Genomic DNA, 16,451 nt, shown 5'->3' with positions numbered 1-16,451 from the left:
GTTTAAGATGAAATAAATGAATGAATGGATAGAACACCAGTCATGCTTATATGCACTAAATGGTTTGTTCTTACGTTAGACATTGCACATGTGTTGCCTAAGAGCGCCGATAAAACTATAAATGAGCGAGTTGTACATAAATCAGCAGCGGAGGAGGAGCACTAATAGGAGAGCGCTTATTTTAGCGCCTGTGCCTTAGAGGGCACCTTAAAATTCAATAACCGCAAACGCCGTTAACGGCAACGTTGGTGGCCCGGCGGGCCGATGTGGGACAGCTTGGCTGGAGGAGCGAATAATAGCTCATCATTATCCGGTGCCCCGAGCAACAGCTCCGTGATTGAAAGTTCTGCGCCGGCCATACAGGGTGCCAGTGATAATCAGGTCTCAAGAATAGCCCTTTGCGTTCCGCACATGTGGCGCACAGCGACCACACGCTTTAAGTCGAGGTAATTAATGTCTCCCACTCCTCCTCTCCACACTGTATGTGTCGCGTGCGCTCACAACGGAGGCGAGGGATGGTCGGGGAAGCGGGTGTAATGAGAGAGAGGGAGAGGAGCAGAGCTGCAGTCTGAACTTGTCGCGGCTTCCTGTTCCTTTGTCGTTGCCTCTTTCGCGCGACCAGCTCCGTGACAAAAGCTGAGGGCGAGGGAGGCAAGCGCTGGCTGGCCCGCAACAAAAAGCGCAATTATTCGCACGACGACCCCTAGGGGTTAATCAAGCTCGCTGAAACGCGCTTGCTCGAAAGTAGAACGGCGAAAGTGCCTCGTAGCCGGCCTTTGTCGTCGCTGTCCAGGCACGGGTCGTCCCTCCATGACGGTACGCGCTGTCCTCCCTCGCACGCACCCTAATTTTTGAAGGCGAGTGAGAGAGAAGATATGCTAACGGAGCGTCCGTCGCCCGCTCGTCGGGGTTGGCGGCGGGGTCTCCGCCGCCTCCGGGAAGTTTCAGGAAGTACGTATCACTTGAACCCACTGTAGTGGACACCTCGCCAGGACTGCAGCGAGGCTGTTTAGTTTAGCGCGAGCGAACAAACACGTGGTCCCAAGAACAAAGGAGAGCTTGCTCTAGTTGGCTGCGGGCGTGATGTCATGGCGAGTCATCACAGGACACCTGCGTGACTACAGTGGCGCGGCAACGAAGCGCCTACATGTGCACCCGACAAGTGGGATACACGTTTGCGACCGCTTGTAGAAGCCATGTGCTGGCAGCATTTGGCTGGTCGCGCATAGCGTGAGAGCGAGCGGGCTGACTGAATACGACGCGAGCTCAGTGTCCCAGAACGCTATTACACCGAGTATGTCTTATTATACTTCAACCTTTTGAGTACTTTTTTCTTTTTTTTTTTTTTTTTTTTTTTTTTTTGCAAACGCCGCACAGATTGTGGATACCGATCTGTCGAAAATTACGTAATCTGGAAAGCAAGCAAGCAGCACCGTTTTTGAGACAGGCCGCGTCCTCGGGCCGAAACGACAGCTTGTTTGCATGTTCTCAGCTGTGAAATGGAGTATAGCCAACGGGCTATTGCTACGCATGTACAGTGTAACGAGAGCGCATTCTTCGTAATTGAAAGAACAATATGCGCAATCCGTCTTTTCCACAAGGCCGCCCTGCGCATGCGCACCTCTCTCCTGGTTGAAAACAAACCACCAACCGCAGCTGCGCATGCGCAGTTCTTGGCCTCCGCGATCGGCGCAGCCGTAGCCAATCTCGGCAGCCATGTGTAGTTAATATTAGCGACAGGCGTATGCGATATATGGCGGTAGCTGTCAAGAACACATATATCTTTTCGCTGGCGCCAAGGACGTTTTCAACCAGTAACAGACGAATTTTCAACCACTCCCAGAGGGCGCCACTTTTTGTGAGAAAAGCGGATTCTTATTACCTCCCACATGGGGACACCACACGCATGGAAAGACGAAAATTTTCGTTTTATTCACAACACATACGAACAGAGGAGCAGAGGAGGCTGAGAAAGCGGTTCTTCTATACCGTTTATATATATATATATATATATATATATATATATATATATATATATATATATATATATATATATATATATATATACTTTTCTTTCTGTTTTTGCAGCAATGCAAAGCAAGGAAGCAAAGCCACCGCGGTGACCTTCCGCGGTAGCGCGTTCTATATGGTCCGACGAAGTAACCTCGACGAGGAAATCCACACACGAAGACAACGGGATGATATTACACAATGTTATGGCGTAAACGCATTCGCACATGCACATTATTCACCGTACAGTCGAACAACAACGACGACCGCACTGGGGAAAGAGTCGAAATCAGAAGACACACAGCGCTCTGAAGCTGATCCATGCGGAGCTTGCGCTCCTTATGGACAGGTGACATAAAGATATGGGAATTAGTTTTTACACCATGCCAGGAGAAGGCTTGGTCTGGTTGACGGCAGCTATGCGACCCGTGGCAGCGGATAAAGCATGCGAATGCACTACAATTAAGTACAGTTAGTAACGGATTAGTAATGAAAACATATAAGAAAAAACTCAACGTCACGTAAACTCTGAAAACCTGGCGTGCAGATATATGTTAAATCTGCTCAGCACCGCTGTCTGTTAACATGAAAAACAAAACGAGCGAAAATTATTGGGCTGGTGGAGAGGGAGGGGGGGTATTTACTTTGGGTCGGCACACATGAATGAAGTGTTCTAATCAGCACACAGCAAAGCGGGAAAGCAGAACTACACAGGTGCGATGTCAGCTGACCCGCAAGCCTGAACTACGCTACCTGTGGGTACCTATAGAATACTATGTCGCAAAGCATACAACGTAGCATCGTCTACACACTTCACAACATAACCAACCACAACATAACCAACGCTGCAGAAAGCGAACAAGCAATCGTTGCTGCACGGACTGCTTCGAAAGACTCAATCATGGCCGCAACACAAGTCGCATACACGAAGTCATGTGGTGATTGCCGCATAACTCTACAAAGTTACGCTGATTTCACATGTGAACAACGGTCAGACAGCACAAGTGATATTGCAGCGAAACAGGGAACGAACGGGGCGGTTCAGGAAACTGAAGGGACCAATCTGAACAGATACAAGTTGGCACTGGCAGCATTAACTGCCAAACGAGAGACAAATGTATAAAGATGTTTCTTGAGCGAATAGATGCGCGCTATTAGAAAAGTACGTAAACTGCGACGTTTTAATCTTTCTTATTCATCTGTTTACGGATTTCAGTAACCTTCGGTACCTCGAACTTTGCAGCGACAAACGTGTCTTGTTAATCGAACCGGTTCTGTTAATTCCTTGCTCTTACTGGCCATAAGCAATTCAATGCACGCAGCCCGGGAGCAAAGCTTCCCTGAAAGCCCGGTTCCCCCACGGGCATCACCGAGGATCGTCGGTGGCCATATATTGAACTGTACTGCCCGTTAAATGTACACTACGAGGAATTAGTCGCTTGTAAAGAGTCAAGGCTGTCAAACCCTGAAGGTCCGGCGATTCTCTGAGCCCGTGCATGGGCGGGACTTCCAGCGAGAGCTCTGAATTCGGTTCAATCTTATGGCTGATAATCTCGTTCCACGTTGTAGCGCTGATCGCTGGCCACACTATGATACTGCTCAGTGGCTGAGCTGCGATGCGGCTCAGTGGCTATGCTGTGATGCTGCTCAGTGGCTGCGCTGTGATGCGGCTCAGTGGCTATGCTGTGATGCTGCTCAGTGGCTGCGCTGTGATGCGGCTCAGTGGCTATGCTGTGATGCTGCTCAGTGGCTGCGCTGTGATGCGGCTCAGTGGCTACGCTTTGATGCTGCTCAGTGGCTGCGCTGTGATGCGGCTCAGTGGCTATGCTGTGATGCTGCTCAGTGGCTGCGCTATGATGCTGCTCACTGGCCTCACTGTAGGGCTGCTGCTCGATGGCCGCGCTGGTGGGGTGCTCAGCAGACGCGCGCGGGTGTTGCTCGCTGGCTGCACTTTGGTGGTCCTCTCGTTCCACGCCGTCGTGCTGCTCGGTAGGCGCGCTTTGGTACGGTTCGCTGGCAACACTGTGGTGAGGCTCGCTGGCCGCGCTGTGGTAGTGTTCATAGGCCTCGGCACTGCGCTGTTCGCTGGTTTCAACACTGCGTTGTTCGCTGGCTTCGGCGCGCTCTTGTTCGGGTTGATCGTAGTAGTACACAGCATTCCAGTCGCTGGCCTGAGCCAAGTTGGCGCGCCGCCTTCCTCCTCCACCTCCGTAGCCTCTGGCCGGCGCGTCGTAGTCTTCCTGGTCGTAGTCTCCCGGCTCTGGGGCTGGTGCTGGTCCTGGACCTGGTGCTGGTCCTGGACGTGGTGCTGGACCCGGACCTGGTGCGGGTCTTGGACGTGGTGCTGGACCCGGCGCGGGTGCTGGACCCGGCGCAGGTCCTGGACCAGGAGCTGGTCCATAGCCTCCAGGTCCTGGAGCGGGCGCCGGAGCTGGTCCATAGCCTCCAGGTCCCGGAGCGGGTGCCGGAGCTGGTCCATAGCCTCCAGGTCCCGGAGCGGGCGCCGGAGCTGGTCCATAGCCTCCAGGTCCCGGAGCGGGCGCCGGAGCTGGTCCGTAGCCTGGGGCAGGTGGTGCACCGCCGTGGGGACTCCACGATGGGCCTGGCTTGTAGAGGTCACCGTTGAGGTTGTAGTAATTAGGTGCCTCGTCGCAGTTGACGTTCTGCCACCAGTCGCAGACGAAGTACCGCTGGTTGAAAATGGTGCCCACGGGACACAGGAACGCGTCACGGCGCCCGTCGGACTGGCAGATGTGGAACACCTGTACAGATGCAATTGTTGAAAAGGTTAAGGGGATAGATATTGCGTCAGGCAAGGCTGTAATCGTTATCTTGAGCGTAATTGCGTCCTTTTTGCTTATGAAAAATATGAATCAATGACCGTCTTCATTTGAAAGGGAGCGACTGTCTCTCTGTCTAAGCCAAGGAAATAAGGTTCAGTACATGCGTAGGCTGCAGCAGTATGTGGATCGGGAGTTTCCGGACGTGCAAGCTGGGTTTCGCAAGGGCAGATGAACTAGAGACCAAAATGCCAACCTTCGCTGGATCATGGAAAAAGCAAGAGAGTTCCAAAAACCCATCTACTTCTGCTTTATTGATTATGCGAAAGCGTTTGAAGCGAAAGATCACAGCAGATTGTGGCAAGCTCTCCAAGAGATGGGAGTTCCAATTCACCTCATCTGTCTCCTCAGGAACCTGTATGAAGGACAAGAGGCCACAGTCAGAACTGGGCATGGTCTTACTGATTGGTTTCCGATTGAGAAAGGAGTGAGGCAAGGCTGCATACTGTCACCCTGCCTATTTAACCTATATGCAGAGTGCATCATGAGGAAGGCCGGTCTGGACGAGTCTTCAGCTGGAGTAAAGATTGCTGGAAAACGTATCAACAACCTTAGATATGCGGATTATACCACTTTAATGACAGAAAGTGAAGTGGAACTCAAGAGACTTCTGATGCGCGTACAAGAAGAGAGTGAGAAGTTTGGGCTTAAACTGAACATTAAAAAGACAAAGATCATGGCGTCTTGCCCTATCAAGTCCTGGAGAATCAAGGGACAAGAAGTGGAAGCTGTGACAGATTTTCTCTTCTTGGGCTCCAAGATTACCTCGGAAGGAGACTGCAGCCACGAAATTAGGAGACGCCTGTTTCTGGGAAAGAGAGCAATGGTTAGCCTTGACCGCCTAGTAAAGAGCAGAGACATTAGTCTGCCAACCAAGATCCGTATAACTCGTGCTATGGTCTTTCCAGTTGTGATGTATGGATGCGAGAGTTGGACTGTGGAAAAGGCTGACCGCCGAAGAATTGACGCGTTTGAATTGTGGTGCTGGCGAAGACTCTTGAGAGTTCCTTGGACTGCCAGAAGATCAAATCAGTCGATATTGTCGACCATAAACCCTGACTGCTCATTGGAGGGTCAAATTCTAAAGTTAAAGCTCAGCTACTTTGGTCATCTGATGAGAAGAGAGGAGTCGCTGGAGAAAGATTTGATGTTGGGAAAGGTTGAGGATCGCCGGAGAAGGGGTAGGCAGCGAACGCGATGGTTAGAGGGCATCCTCGAGGCACTGCACATGAAGTTATGTGATGTTAGGAAGATAGTGAGAGACCGGAAAGCGTGGCGTGACATGGCCCATAGGGTCACAAAGAGTCGGACACGACTGAACGACTGAACTGAACATGCGTTCACATATGATGCCCGATCTAATGCATACTCGCTGGCGGCGAGAAATAGCTTGTGTCAGACCTTGCGGGACTATAGTTTAGGATTGCTGCTGCCAGGGCATGTAAGGTTTCGATATTCGATGTTCAGGCGTTATTACGTGGTGCACTTACGTGGCAGTTAATATCGAGGGCAAAGTGGCATTTGATTTCTGCTGAGAAGTGCGCTGTGGCGAATACAAGCGTTTGTATCTCATTCAGGAGGTAAAACGGAACAAGAGAAGGACGAACACTCAAGGGACCTGTCGACGCCCGTCTATTATCATGTTTGTTCGCATTCGTATTTTGAGCCATTTTACGCTTTTTTACAAATATGTAGCTTGAAAGACTAGAAGAGGGGACATATGTTAGATAATTATATTAGTTGAAATCAATAACAAATACGCATGCGCAAGGAGATAATGTAAAAGCAAGATAACAAACTGTTCCTGAGGATAGTGGAGATCCTTACGGTAATCTCAGCTGGTACAAAACTTGTAATTTCGGGCATCTGAAAGAGGTCTTTTCCATACAGTAAGCATAGTTAGGCTGCCAATTATGATGACGACATTCAGGTCACAATGAACCAACAAGTCCAAATCCAAGTTTTCATCTTGTACCTGGCACCGCGCCTCAACGTCGGCATAGTATCCAGCCGGAAACTCCTGAGCGCTGCAGTCGAAGCTCGTCTGGGGAATAGTGGTGTAGGTTGGGTAGTCCGTCTCGGGTGTGCCAGGAATGGCGTCCTCGAGGCGCCACTCGCCGTGGTCGTCGTGGCCGTGGTACTGGCCGTCGTCATGGCCTCCTCCTCCTCCGCCGCCGCCACCGCTAGGACCTGGACCACCTGGCGTGGGACGTGCAGGACCCGGTCCGGGCGCAGGTCCCGGTCCTACGCATTGTAGACTAGTTATCGCACACGTTGCAGAAGCTCAGTGGACGCGACGTTTCATTAAGCAGTTTTTTTTTAACGGGGTCTTTTTCTCGTGTTTCTGTCAAGTTTTGCGCCATTCCCGATGGTTTCATTACGTTATACACTGACTGTAATTCTGTTATCTAGAGCTCTTTAAGAAGAGCCATTATTGCCCCAGAGCAAAATAAGGCAGAACACCTGCAAGTTCTCTGTTGTGGTGTCTCAGGGGATATGGTGTGCTGCCATTGAGCCTAAGGCAGGGTGGAGTTATGCGTCCCTCTTGGATGGATGGTCCTATTTGGATGGCGCATTTATTTTATTATTTTTCTTAGCAAGTAAAATGAGACCCAGCATGGTTTTCTCCGGCAAAATTTCTCGCCTGCAGAGGGAAAGGACCTCCTATCACACCCCTCTCCCATATTCCCGCTCCTGGGACGAGTTTGGCGGTTTCGTTCCCGGCTTCAAATGGCGAAAATACACATCATACTGACATGTTTTCCGTACGCGAAAAAAAAAATCAAGTGTGCAATTAAGTAATTCGGAGCCTTTCATCACGTCGTTGATCCCTCGGTTTTGATACACTGCACATGCATATTTCTCGCACAGTGGAGGTTCGATAAATAGAATTAGGCAATCAGTTAGTTCATGATAAATTAACCAAAACAGTTTTTCTTGCCAGAATGTTGAAAATTAAGAAATTTCCTTATGGGGATCGGCATGTACACCTACATGCTAGATCTGACATAAATGCAATGGCGAGGGAGACGGGGTAACAACCGAGTTGGAAGGGAAGCTCATGTTTTCGAAAGCTAATAATGGCTATGATGGGGCCTTTCATTTATTGGAGCTAGATTAATTCTGCCAAGAGCAGCCAGAACAAAGTTTAGAAAGCGAACTCAGAATGCTAACGGCACCCTTACAAACCAAAAGGTCTTGAAAAGGGAGATTTGTCAGGATTTTTTTTTTGCCTTACAAAGATTTACAGCTTAAAAGGCGCCATAAGGTCTAAGAAACCAATTCTATTGTCTGGATACTTTTGTCAATTACGCTACACTGGTGTGCACGTTGGAGCGATTGCATTGCGTTGAATGTGATCAGGTTCGTCGTTCTGTGACACAAATGCAAAGCGTCCAAGGGCACTGACAAAGAGGAAGGTAATAAATTAGGTTTCTGTTACCTTCCGAGTTTTATTTTTTTGTAAAGTCCCTGTCTTCATCGGCTTCACTGCACAACCTGTTGCCCTACGTCGTTAAAAAAACGCTCCAAATACTCCGCGGGCGTCAAGAATGTTACTGTTTTCTGATATCGCTTTGTGGGAGAGAAGCACCGGAAAAAAGGCATACCAAACAAGCCATAACAATCTAACTGTTTGCAAGGGGCAAATTAATAAAGTAGAACCGGGAAAAAAATCGTCACAGTCTTTTACTTTACCCTGAAGGAGCCCCCTCCCCTCTTCTTTTTTTTTATATAGCCCAGGGAGTCCACACAGCACGGCAAAGTAGTGGTAAACGTTAAGCTATGTGTATCAGGTCGCGGACCTGGTGCTGGTTGATATCCGGGCCCCGGAGCAGGTCCCGGACCTGGTGCTGGTTGATATCCTGGTCCCGGAGCAGGTCCCGGACCTGGTGCTGGTTGATATCCGGGTCCCGGAGCAGGTCCCGGGCCTGGTGTTGGTTGATACCCGGGTCCCGGACCGCCACCCGGCGCCGGTAGGTCTACATCTGGTCCCACGTTGTCGTCAAAGGTGACACCGGGTCCTGGACCATAGTCGGTGCCACCGATGTCGCCTCCGCCCCCACCTCCGGCGTCAGGACGCGCATAGCTGCTCCCGCCGCCGCCACGGCCGCGTGACTGGCGGGCTATCTGCATGGCGTGAGACGGGGCCGACTTGTGATCGTAATGTAATATCACTTATATCATATATCCACTATTTGTGCTCCGATGCCACTTTCAGTTTGTGTACTTTTGAGGTAATATGTTCAAGTACTGTCGGCCCATCTAGAAGCGCAGTCTTTGGTGCGCCTAGAGTCCATTGGGCATAAAGCAGGATTTGGCGCCAAATGATGCAGTAGAGCTCCTGTAGCGCGTCAGGCCCCCATGTCTGCAGGGATAGAGCCGGCGAGTATTGCGGTGTCATACTAATCCCATAGCACTGCCCACATCAGCTACAGTCGCTGAGTGGTGTTTTTAACGACAAAATCATTTGCCGAATTAACTTCCTAATATTTAGAACGTTTACTATGAAGCACAGTTTACAAAAGCGACATGAAATTATTCTGTCCTTAGAAACTTTACCGGGTTGCTTGCTTTAAGGCTAGGGAGTGCCCAGTCCTCACAGTCTTTCACACTTACCTTGTGGCTGAGACAAGTTTGAAACCCATTTTTTTTCTTACGTCTTTCTTAAGTGAAATACGCGAATATATTGCTGAATCAGGGTAGACATGATTCACACTTTTGATGTAGGGATATACATAAAACAATGTTTGGCAATAACGCTTACTCAGATGCAGATGCGACAAGTTGCATTCCACGCATCGATTCAGCGCTTCCATTGCTGTGATTTATCATAAAATACGCACTTAGCTACACCTTTTGGTACGTCACTGCTCGAATAAAGCTGTTACGAGAGAAATTAGCGCAGACCAGCATTTTCCCCGCCCTTTCGCACCTCCACACAAGAGCCTCTCACCCGCCCAAGCGACCCGCTGACCTGCGGATGTTGCTTTGTGAATGACCCGTTTATTTATTTATTTATTTTTTTGAACGTGTCCGCGTTATTATTTTTTTTTCTTGACTACTGCGACCGCTTTACCAGCAGTTTCACTAAATGTGCTTTCAAACCCTTCCTTCCGGTCTTTCTATCACGTAGCATTTGCCTCAGCGCAGACCTGCATATAGTAAAGCCAGCTTTCCAGGCAGGGTCAAACAAATTGCATGAACAAAAGTGTTGTGCGCCTGAGGGTGCTCGCGCCCACTTTATTGAAAGTTTCGAAGTCGCAGGGTATCTGTGCCCAAACAGTGCATCTAAGTACACTACCGTCATCTAATAAACTGAGCCTCTGTCACTTACTCCACTTGTGCATGGTTTGCCAGCTACCCTATTTGCAGCCTAATGAAAATACCGTAAGCGGATATATGCATGCTTTCGTGACCTCTACTGCAAAGTACCAAAGTAACTGCCCCCCCCCCCCCCCCCGCCGCCCCCCCCCCTTTTTTTTTTCTCTTACGCCGGCTGATAGCTCTTCGTTTTCTTTCGTTTCTGAATATTGCATGGCGGTAGAGCTGAGGATAAAAATTCAACAGGAAAGCATGGCCTGTTTTCATAATTAATGCCACGCTGTTCTACAAGCGTTTCAAGCTTTGTCAGGCGCTTCAAAAGGCTCAGAGTACTGCGACTTCTGCTGGAATGTGACTGAAGCCGTAGAAGCTTCTAGAGTGAACTTAAAATGTTCTTTACCCTCTTTGGTGGCCGGGCAGATAGGTGGGCCGCCAGCGAAGCTGATGAAAGAAAAAGAAAAAAACACACATACAAAAAAGGTTTAGTCATAGCTCTGACGTCAACAGGAAATGGATAAAGCAACGAGCGTCAAAGAAGTTGTCAAAGAGAAGCTATAAGAATACACGAATGTGCTGCTACTCACCAAAAAGGATCACACTCAACCAGAGTCTCATGTTGAGTGCTCTGAAAATAGAAAAAAAGAAAGGAAGAGGACCCGTTAGTTGCACAATATGTGCCCGTTCGTGGTACTTGATTCATTTAATAAAGCGAGAGGGCCTTGCAAAAGATTGCATTTTTTATTTTAATGGCACATAGAAGTTTACTACAGACATCCAATTAAATTCATGCTCCATACACGCATGAGCGTTAAGCTTTCTGAAGCATGCTATATATATATATATATATATATATATATATATATATATATATATATATATATATATATATATCATATCATTATCTATCCCAATGTAAAAGAAATGAGAGAGACATTAATGCTCGCTATTGCGCAGTGGCAATAGTTTCTTCGGAAATCACCGATCACACAGTGCCCGGCAGTCACCTGTCAACTATCACTTGCCAGAAGCATGCTTGTGAATTTTCTATACAGGCTTCGAGGCGTCAAACGGGTGTGCAAGGGTAGCAGTGCGTCCGATTCCCAGCTCACCCTTCTTATAAAAGTAGTAGCTGGCAGGTCGGTCCAACTTGGTCATTGTCACGCGGTCTCGTGACGTCACACGCACCGCTGACCAATCAGTTCTCGGCCACGTCACCTGCCAACTAGCACCTGCCAGAGACATGGTCCTTATTTTTTGACGCTGCGAAGCTTCAAACGGTCGACGCCGCTGACACCACCGGACAATTTCTTTTTCGACATTAGGGTACTAACGCTCTAGCATTAAAAATGGAACATGATAATTGCTTAATGAATTTTATAGTAATAACAGTGAAAATATACTAGTCACTTGAAAAATGACTTGTCATTGGTGTGTTACATTCGGTGATACGAGAAAGATAACGAACTTGTAAGTTCTTCATAAATACTTTTCAGCTGCTAGGTTTTCAGTTTTCATGCCCGGGGAGTTTGACACTGTCTCTTAATACGGCTCCCTGCTCTAACATAAGTATTTGAGGGGGGTTGATTAGATTGATTCAATGGACGCGAGAAAACGTGCTCTTTTTCGACTCTGCTTATATTCGAATGTCTCGTCATTTGTTACGTCCTAGTCCTTTGTTGTATACAGGCCCATAAGCATACAACACAACTCCCGCACTCCTAAAACGTTTGAACTCATGGATATCAGGCATACAGTGTCAGTTTTCGTCTCAACAAAACAAAAAAGAACAGGAGAAATTATCTGAAGCCTGTTCAGAGTTAAAGCCTGTTCACATGGAAGCGGGAACGCTAGCAATTTGTGCTGCGGCGACGCAAAAACCTATTTTGAGCTGTCGCAGTGGCTCAAGCGGACAAAACGAAGCATTCCAACACGTTGGAAATTATTTGCTGTGTCGCTGCAGCTCGCCGCTGAGCTCGCTCAATCGCTTGCATGTGGAACAGCATTTCCCTCTATTCCAGCGAACGACAGTGTCTCCGGACAGCGCATCTCGATATAACGCGAGGCGGTAATGTAATTGTATTATATACAAATATGATAGCAGATAGCAGCGACTAACTAAAGCGTCATCGAACTAGTCTCAAAAAATTGTGAGTGAGTGAGTGAGTGAGTGAGTTCGAATAACTCTCCTCCTCACGGGTTGCACCTGTGTCCGCATTCGTGAGAAAGGTGTAGGACTTATTTTGAATCACTGGTTTCTCCCCTTTATCGCGAATGACTCGCACTCAACAAAAGGGACAAAAACCCCTCGAAGTCACACGCTCCGAAACTGCGCGAACTGGAACGCGAGAAAGCGCCCAGGCCTTCACAGGACGGCAAGTTTTTCTCCAAGTACTATTGTCAATATTGCGGGAACAACGAGCTTTGCTAATATTTGTGCGGGGAGCACGCAAGGCACGGTAAACAACACTAAATGCTTAAAATTGTTTGCAGGTTTTGAGCCGTGATATTTGGAGAGATCACCATGGTTCATGCGTTCTTCCAACACGTCCTCTTTTTTTTTTTGTCCTGCGTCTATCTCCACGTTATCTGACGTTTAGCATGAAGAAAAGCGGCAGAGGCAATGCCGTCGGCGCTTCTGGGAGGTGAAGGCTGCAGCGACTCATTGCATGACAACAGCAGGGTTACGCAACCAAAACGCCACCCCGCGAGTCAGCTTGGAAGCGCGTAAACGCTCTCGCGACGAGGGCAGGCATCTCTAATGACCCGGGGTGGCCTGGACTGCGGGGCAGCGGACAGTATTGTGCACGACCCCGGCGGGGCTGGCGGAAGTGGACAGCCGGAAACCCTGTCCGGCAGCGGGAACTTCTGTGCGCGCGTACGCGACGCGTCGTGCTTTTTCGCGGCTCTTTTGTCGTCCCCGCATGCTCTTGTGTCGGGGCGGCGGCGATTGGGAAACAAAAGGGGACCTTCCCTCCCCCCTACTCACGTCCCCTCCTTATGTGCATCACAATGGCCGCCGCCTATGATAATCTTGACCCGATTCCGGCACTTTTGGGACGCCTGCAGACGATTTGCACGTCTGCTCGTCGTCGCTGTCGACTTGGTGTCGTCTTCTCGACAACGAGCTCTCGTCATTACATTTTGCTCTTTTTGTTTCCTGAAAAGCTCTCGTGTTATCTCGGATAGCAGATAAGATCGGGAAAAGTAGAGCGGTGTGTCTGGATGTCCTTGACAGACAAGAAAGGATGGGTGGGAGCGAAACGATTTTCAAAATATTCCGGGGTTGGAGGTACGAAAAGGGAAATGAAAGGAGCATTCTCAACCGTGTAAAAGTGCTGGACATGCTTTTTTTTATAAAGAGGGTATGCCCAACATGCTGATTCGTCCTTATAGGAAATGCATCTATCAGTATGCATTTGTCAATATAGACTTATGAAGAAGCGCGTTCAACTTAAAAAAAAAAAAATGCCAATAAATAAATAAGAAGGAGAAAAGAAGAAAATACGTCCAGTGTTCAAAATGATTATGCTGTCCGTAAAAATTGTGCTCAACAGCGGCGGTGCGCAGTCGTTTTCAGTAAGTCTTTCAAGAGGCAGTGTACGAAATCGTGTACACAGTTAATAAAGCATCCCTAGGCCGCGGAGGACGTTTCAGCCTCGTAGCGGAGTGCATAAACTCAAAAGATGGATATCTTCGCACGGTTTATAGGAGTCTCAACCTCACGTGTGAGGACCGTGGTAGCTTCGTGGGCATAGTAAGTGGCAGACTATGCTGCTGGACAGTCGGCCCTGTGGTCGCGGAACTTTTGAGAAGCCCTGAACGTTTCATGGGTGAAATTTAGCGTAGCAGAGATATATACCGATTTACGGGGAATCTCCTGGGTAAGCACGTCGCACCTTGTTTCGTTCTTGCCACTACGCGTGCTCGGTTGGTTTGTGGGGTTTAACGTCCCAAAGCGACTCAGGAAACCACTACGCGTGCTCAGTGGCTGAGGCAAGTTGGTTCCTGCTATGGCAAATCGCTCTTATGTCTAGCTTCACCTTCTGCGTCATATTCCGCTACCTCCAAGGAAGTGCACAGATTCCGAACAACGATGCATGGAGAAAGGGGAAGAGTGCAGGTGTAACGTATGTACACTAACAAATGCGTGCGTGATGGAATAGCCCGCAACATATTTGGGTATACAGCCCCAGCAGTTTGATGAATACCTAGGGATGCACTACGTGTGAAACCAGGCATGTCATTGCAGCCTAAAGCATACCAGAGGTCAACTTAATTTTTTTTTTTTGAGCAAAAGTCTGCACTGAACGAGCGATCGAAGCCGCCGCTGCTACCAACAATTAAGGGAAGCCGTTTCACTATACAAGATCATCAACAACTTCTTGTCTAGTTGTTATTCAGCCGCCTCGGTTTATTACAAAAAGAAGGCTGGCTATACCTACGCCATGGGAGGTTCCCATGTAAGGTCCTCGGAGGGGTGGGATTTTTTTCCGTTGCGGACGCCTAAAAAGCCACATGCACAAGGTTCTCTTTAGTAGTGACATACCTGCACTCAAGAGGTTCCTATTGCAATGGAGACTTTTTCAGTAACGCCTACGCATGCGCGAAAGATTCTCGGCCGCCATTTTTGCAGACTAGTCAGGCGAAACTGCGAAGGAGTCCGTTGCACGTAATTTTCCACGAACGACGTTTTCGCAAAATTCGACTCGTCGCGTCGAACCGTTGCGCTATAATTACGTAAAGTCTAAGCATGTTCTCAGTTCAGTTCAGTCGTGTCCGACTCTTCGTGACCCTATGGACCATATCACGCCACGCTTCCCTCGCAAATGTAGGCATTGTTCCTGTCTGCACTCGCCCCAAGCGAGAAGACGCGGTCATGTTCGCCAGCATCCTTTTGCTGCTGATGATGATAGTGTTTGCTATAATCTCTTTGTATCGGGTGGACACCTGGATACCTGGTTGGTGTCGCAGCCGCAAAGAAAGAAAGAAAGAAAGAAAGAAAGAAAGAAAGAAAGAAAGAAAGAAAGAAAGAAAGAAAGAAAGAAAGAAAGAAAGAAAGAAAGAAAGAAAGAAAGAACTTATAGGAAGTTCACACATAAATCAAAATTTCACATTTTTGCAACGTTCTGAGAAAGCGCTTTCCTCTATCCCGCGTCGCACCTCCCCGCTCCCTGCCCTTGGTACTCTTGGCATGCACTTCACCTAGGCTACTTAGGCAGTACTGCCAGCCCCATCAGGCCACAGAATAAAATTCAATCTCACCTCCAAAACTCTCAGAAACGTGGATGGATGAATGGAATATAAGAGCGTCCGCTTTGAAACGGTGTGGCGGCAATTGCCACCATGCCCGAGTTGTTTTTTCCCCCCTTTACATCTTGAATGCTGCTATCATTTCGTCAACTACTTCATCATTTCGGTTGCTGTTTTTCTTGTTTTATTTCTACGCTTCTAACCCTATGTCATCTTTCTACTCTTCATCCACCAATCTTCCAATCGTTTTAGTGCAAGCTTGCACCGTCTATTCATTAACCGACCAATGATGACTCTAATCCTTAGGGCCTCAGGGAGGGTGACTAGGTCTACATCGACATCCGGATGGATACCATCGATCGCATTCGAGTATAAGATGTTCGACTGTTTCATCTGATTTACCGCACACTGCCCGTCTGTCATCTTGGTTAAATTTGTTTTGGTATCCGCGTGTTCTTCACAAACAAAAACGGCTCCCACTAGAGGCCCTGTAGGAAAATCTCTGCTGATGGCTGGCGTCGGATGACCACCACGAGCGATACATCCGATACATGCGACTGAAAGAGCAGATGGCTGCTGTATATATATATATATATATATGGAAAATTTTGTCGTCATTTAAATTTGGCCCTGTTCCGACAAAGCGCGCCTCCATTTTTTAGATAATTTCGGCCTGCGAGAGAAGGGCACTTGCTTGGAATTTTACGATAAGCTCATCCAGTGCATTGTGATAAGTGTGTAAGGGTGTGTTCATATAAATGACACACACGTCTCTGCATAGGTAAGCCCTGCACTTTACTGTTTGTGAAACAATCTCATCTTACCATTGTTAAGTATTCTTTACAGAAAATATGCGTGGAAGCCAAGGTATAACTCTGCCCGGCAAACGTATACCTAGCTTGGCGGCTGCAACAGCGGCGCGCTACTGGAAAAAGGTTCACTACACCATCGTGGTATTGGAAAATGTACTGGATAATGTTCCCTGCACAAATGCGGAAGGATCAGTTTCAAAGCCCTTTGTTCCCGCGC

At 48.3% G+C, this 16,451-nt stretch overlaps 1 protein-coding gene across 1 annotated transcript; it reads right to left on the bottom strand.

The window, feature by feature from the left end:
- Positions 1–3,548: 3,548 nt before the first annotated feature.
- On the bottom strand, positions 3,549–10,787 carry LOC146207258 (uncharacterized). Its single transcript, XM_084576463.1, has 5 exons — positions 10,757–10,787; positions 10,573–10,613; positions 8,654–8,978; positions 6,826–7,094; positions 3,549–4,772 (listed from the first exon to the last, which is right to left on the bottom strand). The coding sequence occupies exons 1-5, from the start codon at positions 10,785–10,787 to the stop codon at positions 3,549–3,551; spliced, it is 1,890 nt and encodes a 629-aa protein (XP_084432589.1).
- Between the last annotated feature and the right edge of the window lie 5,664 nt (positions 10,788–16,451).

Source organism: Amblyomma maculatum, chromosome 1 (genome assembly GCF_055883805.1).
Source record: "Amblyomma maculatum isolate TAMU_Amacu chromosome 1, ASM5588380v1, whole genome shotgun sequence".
Classification (NCBI taxonomy): domain Eukaryota; kingdom Metazoa; phylum Arthropoda; class Arachnida; order Ixodida; family Ixodidae; genus Amblyomma; species Amblyomma maculatum.
The sequence above is the reverse complement of the archived record's forward strand: the minus strand, read 5'-3'. Positions and strand labels throughout refer to the sequence as shown.

Excerpts from the sequence above, each read along its gene's own strand:
- LOC146207258 (XM_084576463.1), bottom strand. The coding sequence starts at position 10,787 with ATGAGACTCTGGTTGAGTGTGATCCTTTTTG. Across the intron at positions 8,979-10,572 it reads CTGCCCGGCCACCAAAGAGG|ATAGCCCGCCAGTCACGCGG; the intron begins GTAAAGAACATT and ends CACGCCATGCAG. Across the intron at positions 7,095-8,653 it reads CGGATATCAACCAGCACCAG|GACCGGGACCTGCGCCCGGA; the intron begins GTCCGCGACCTG and ends TACAATGCGTAG.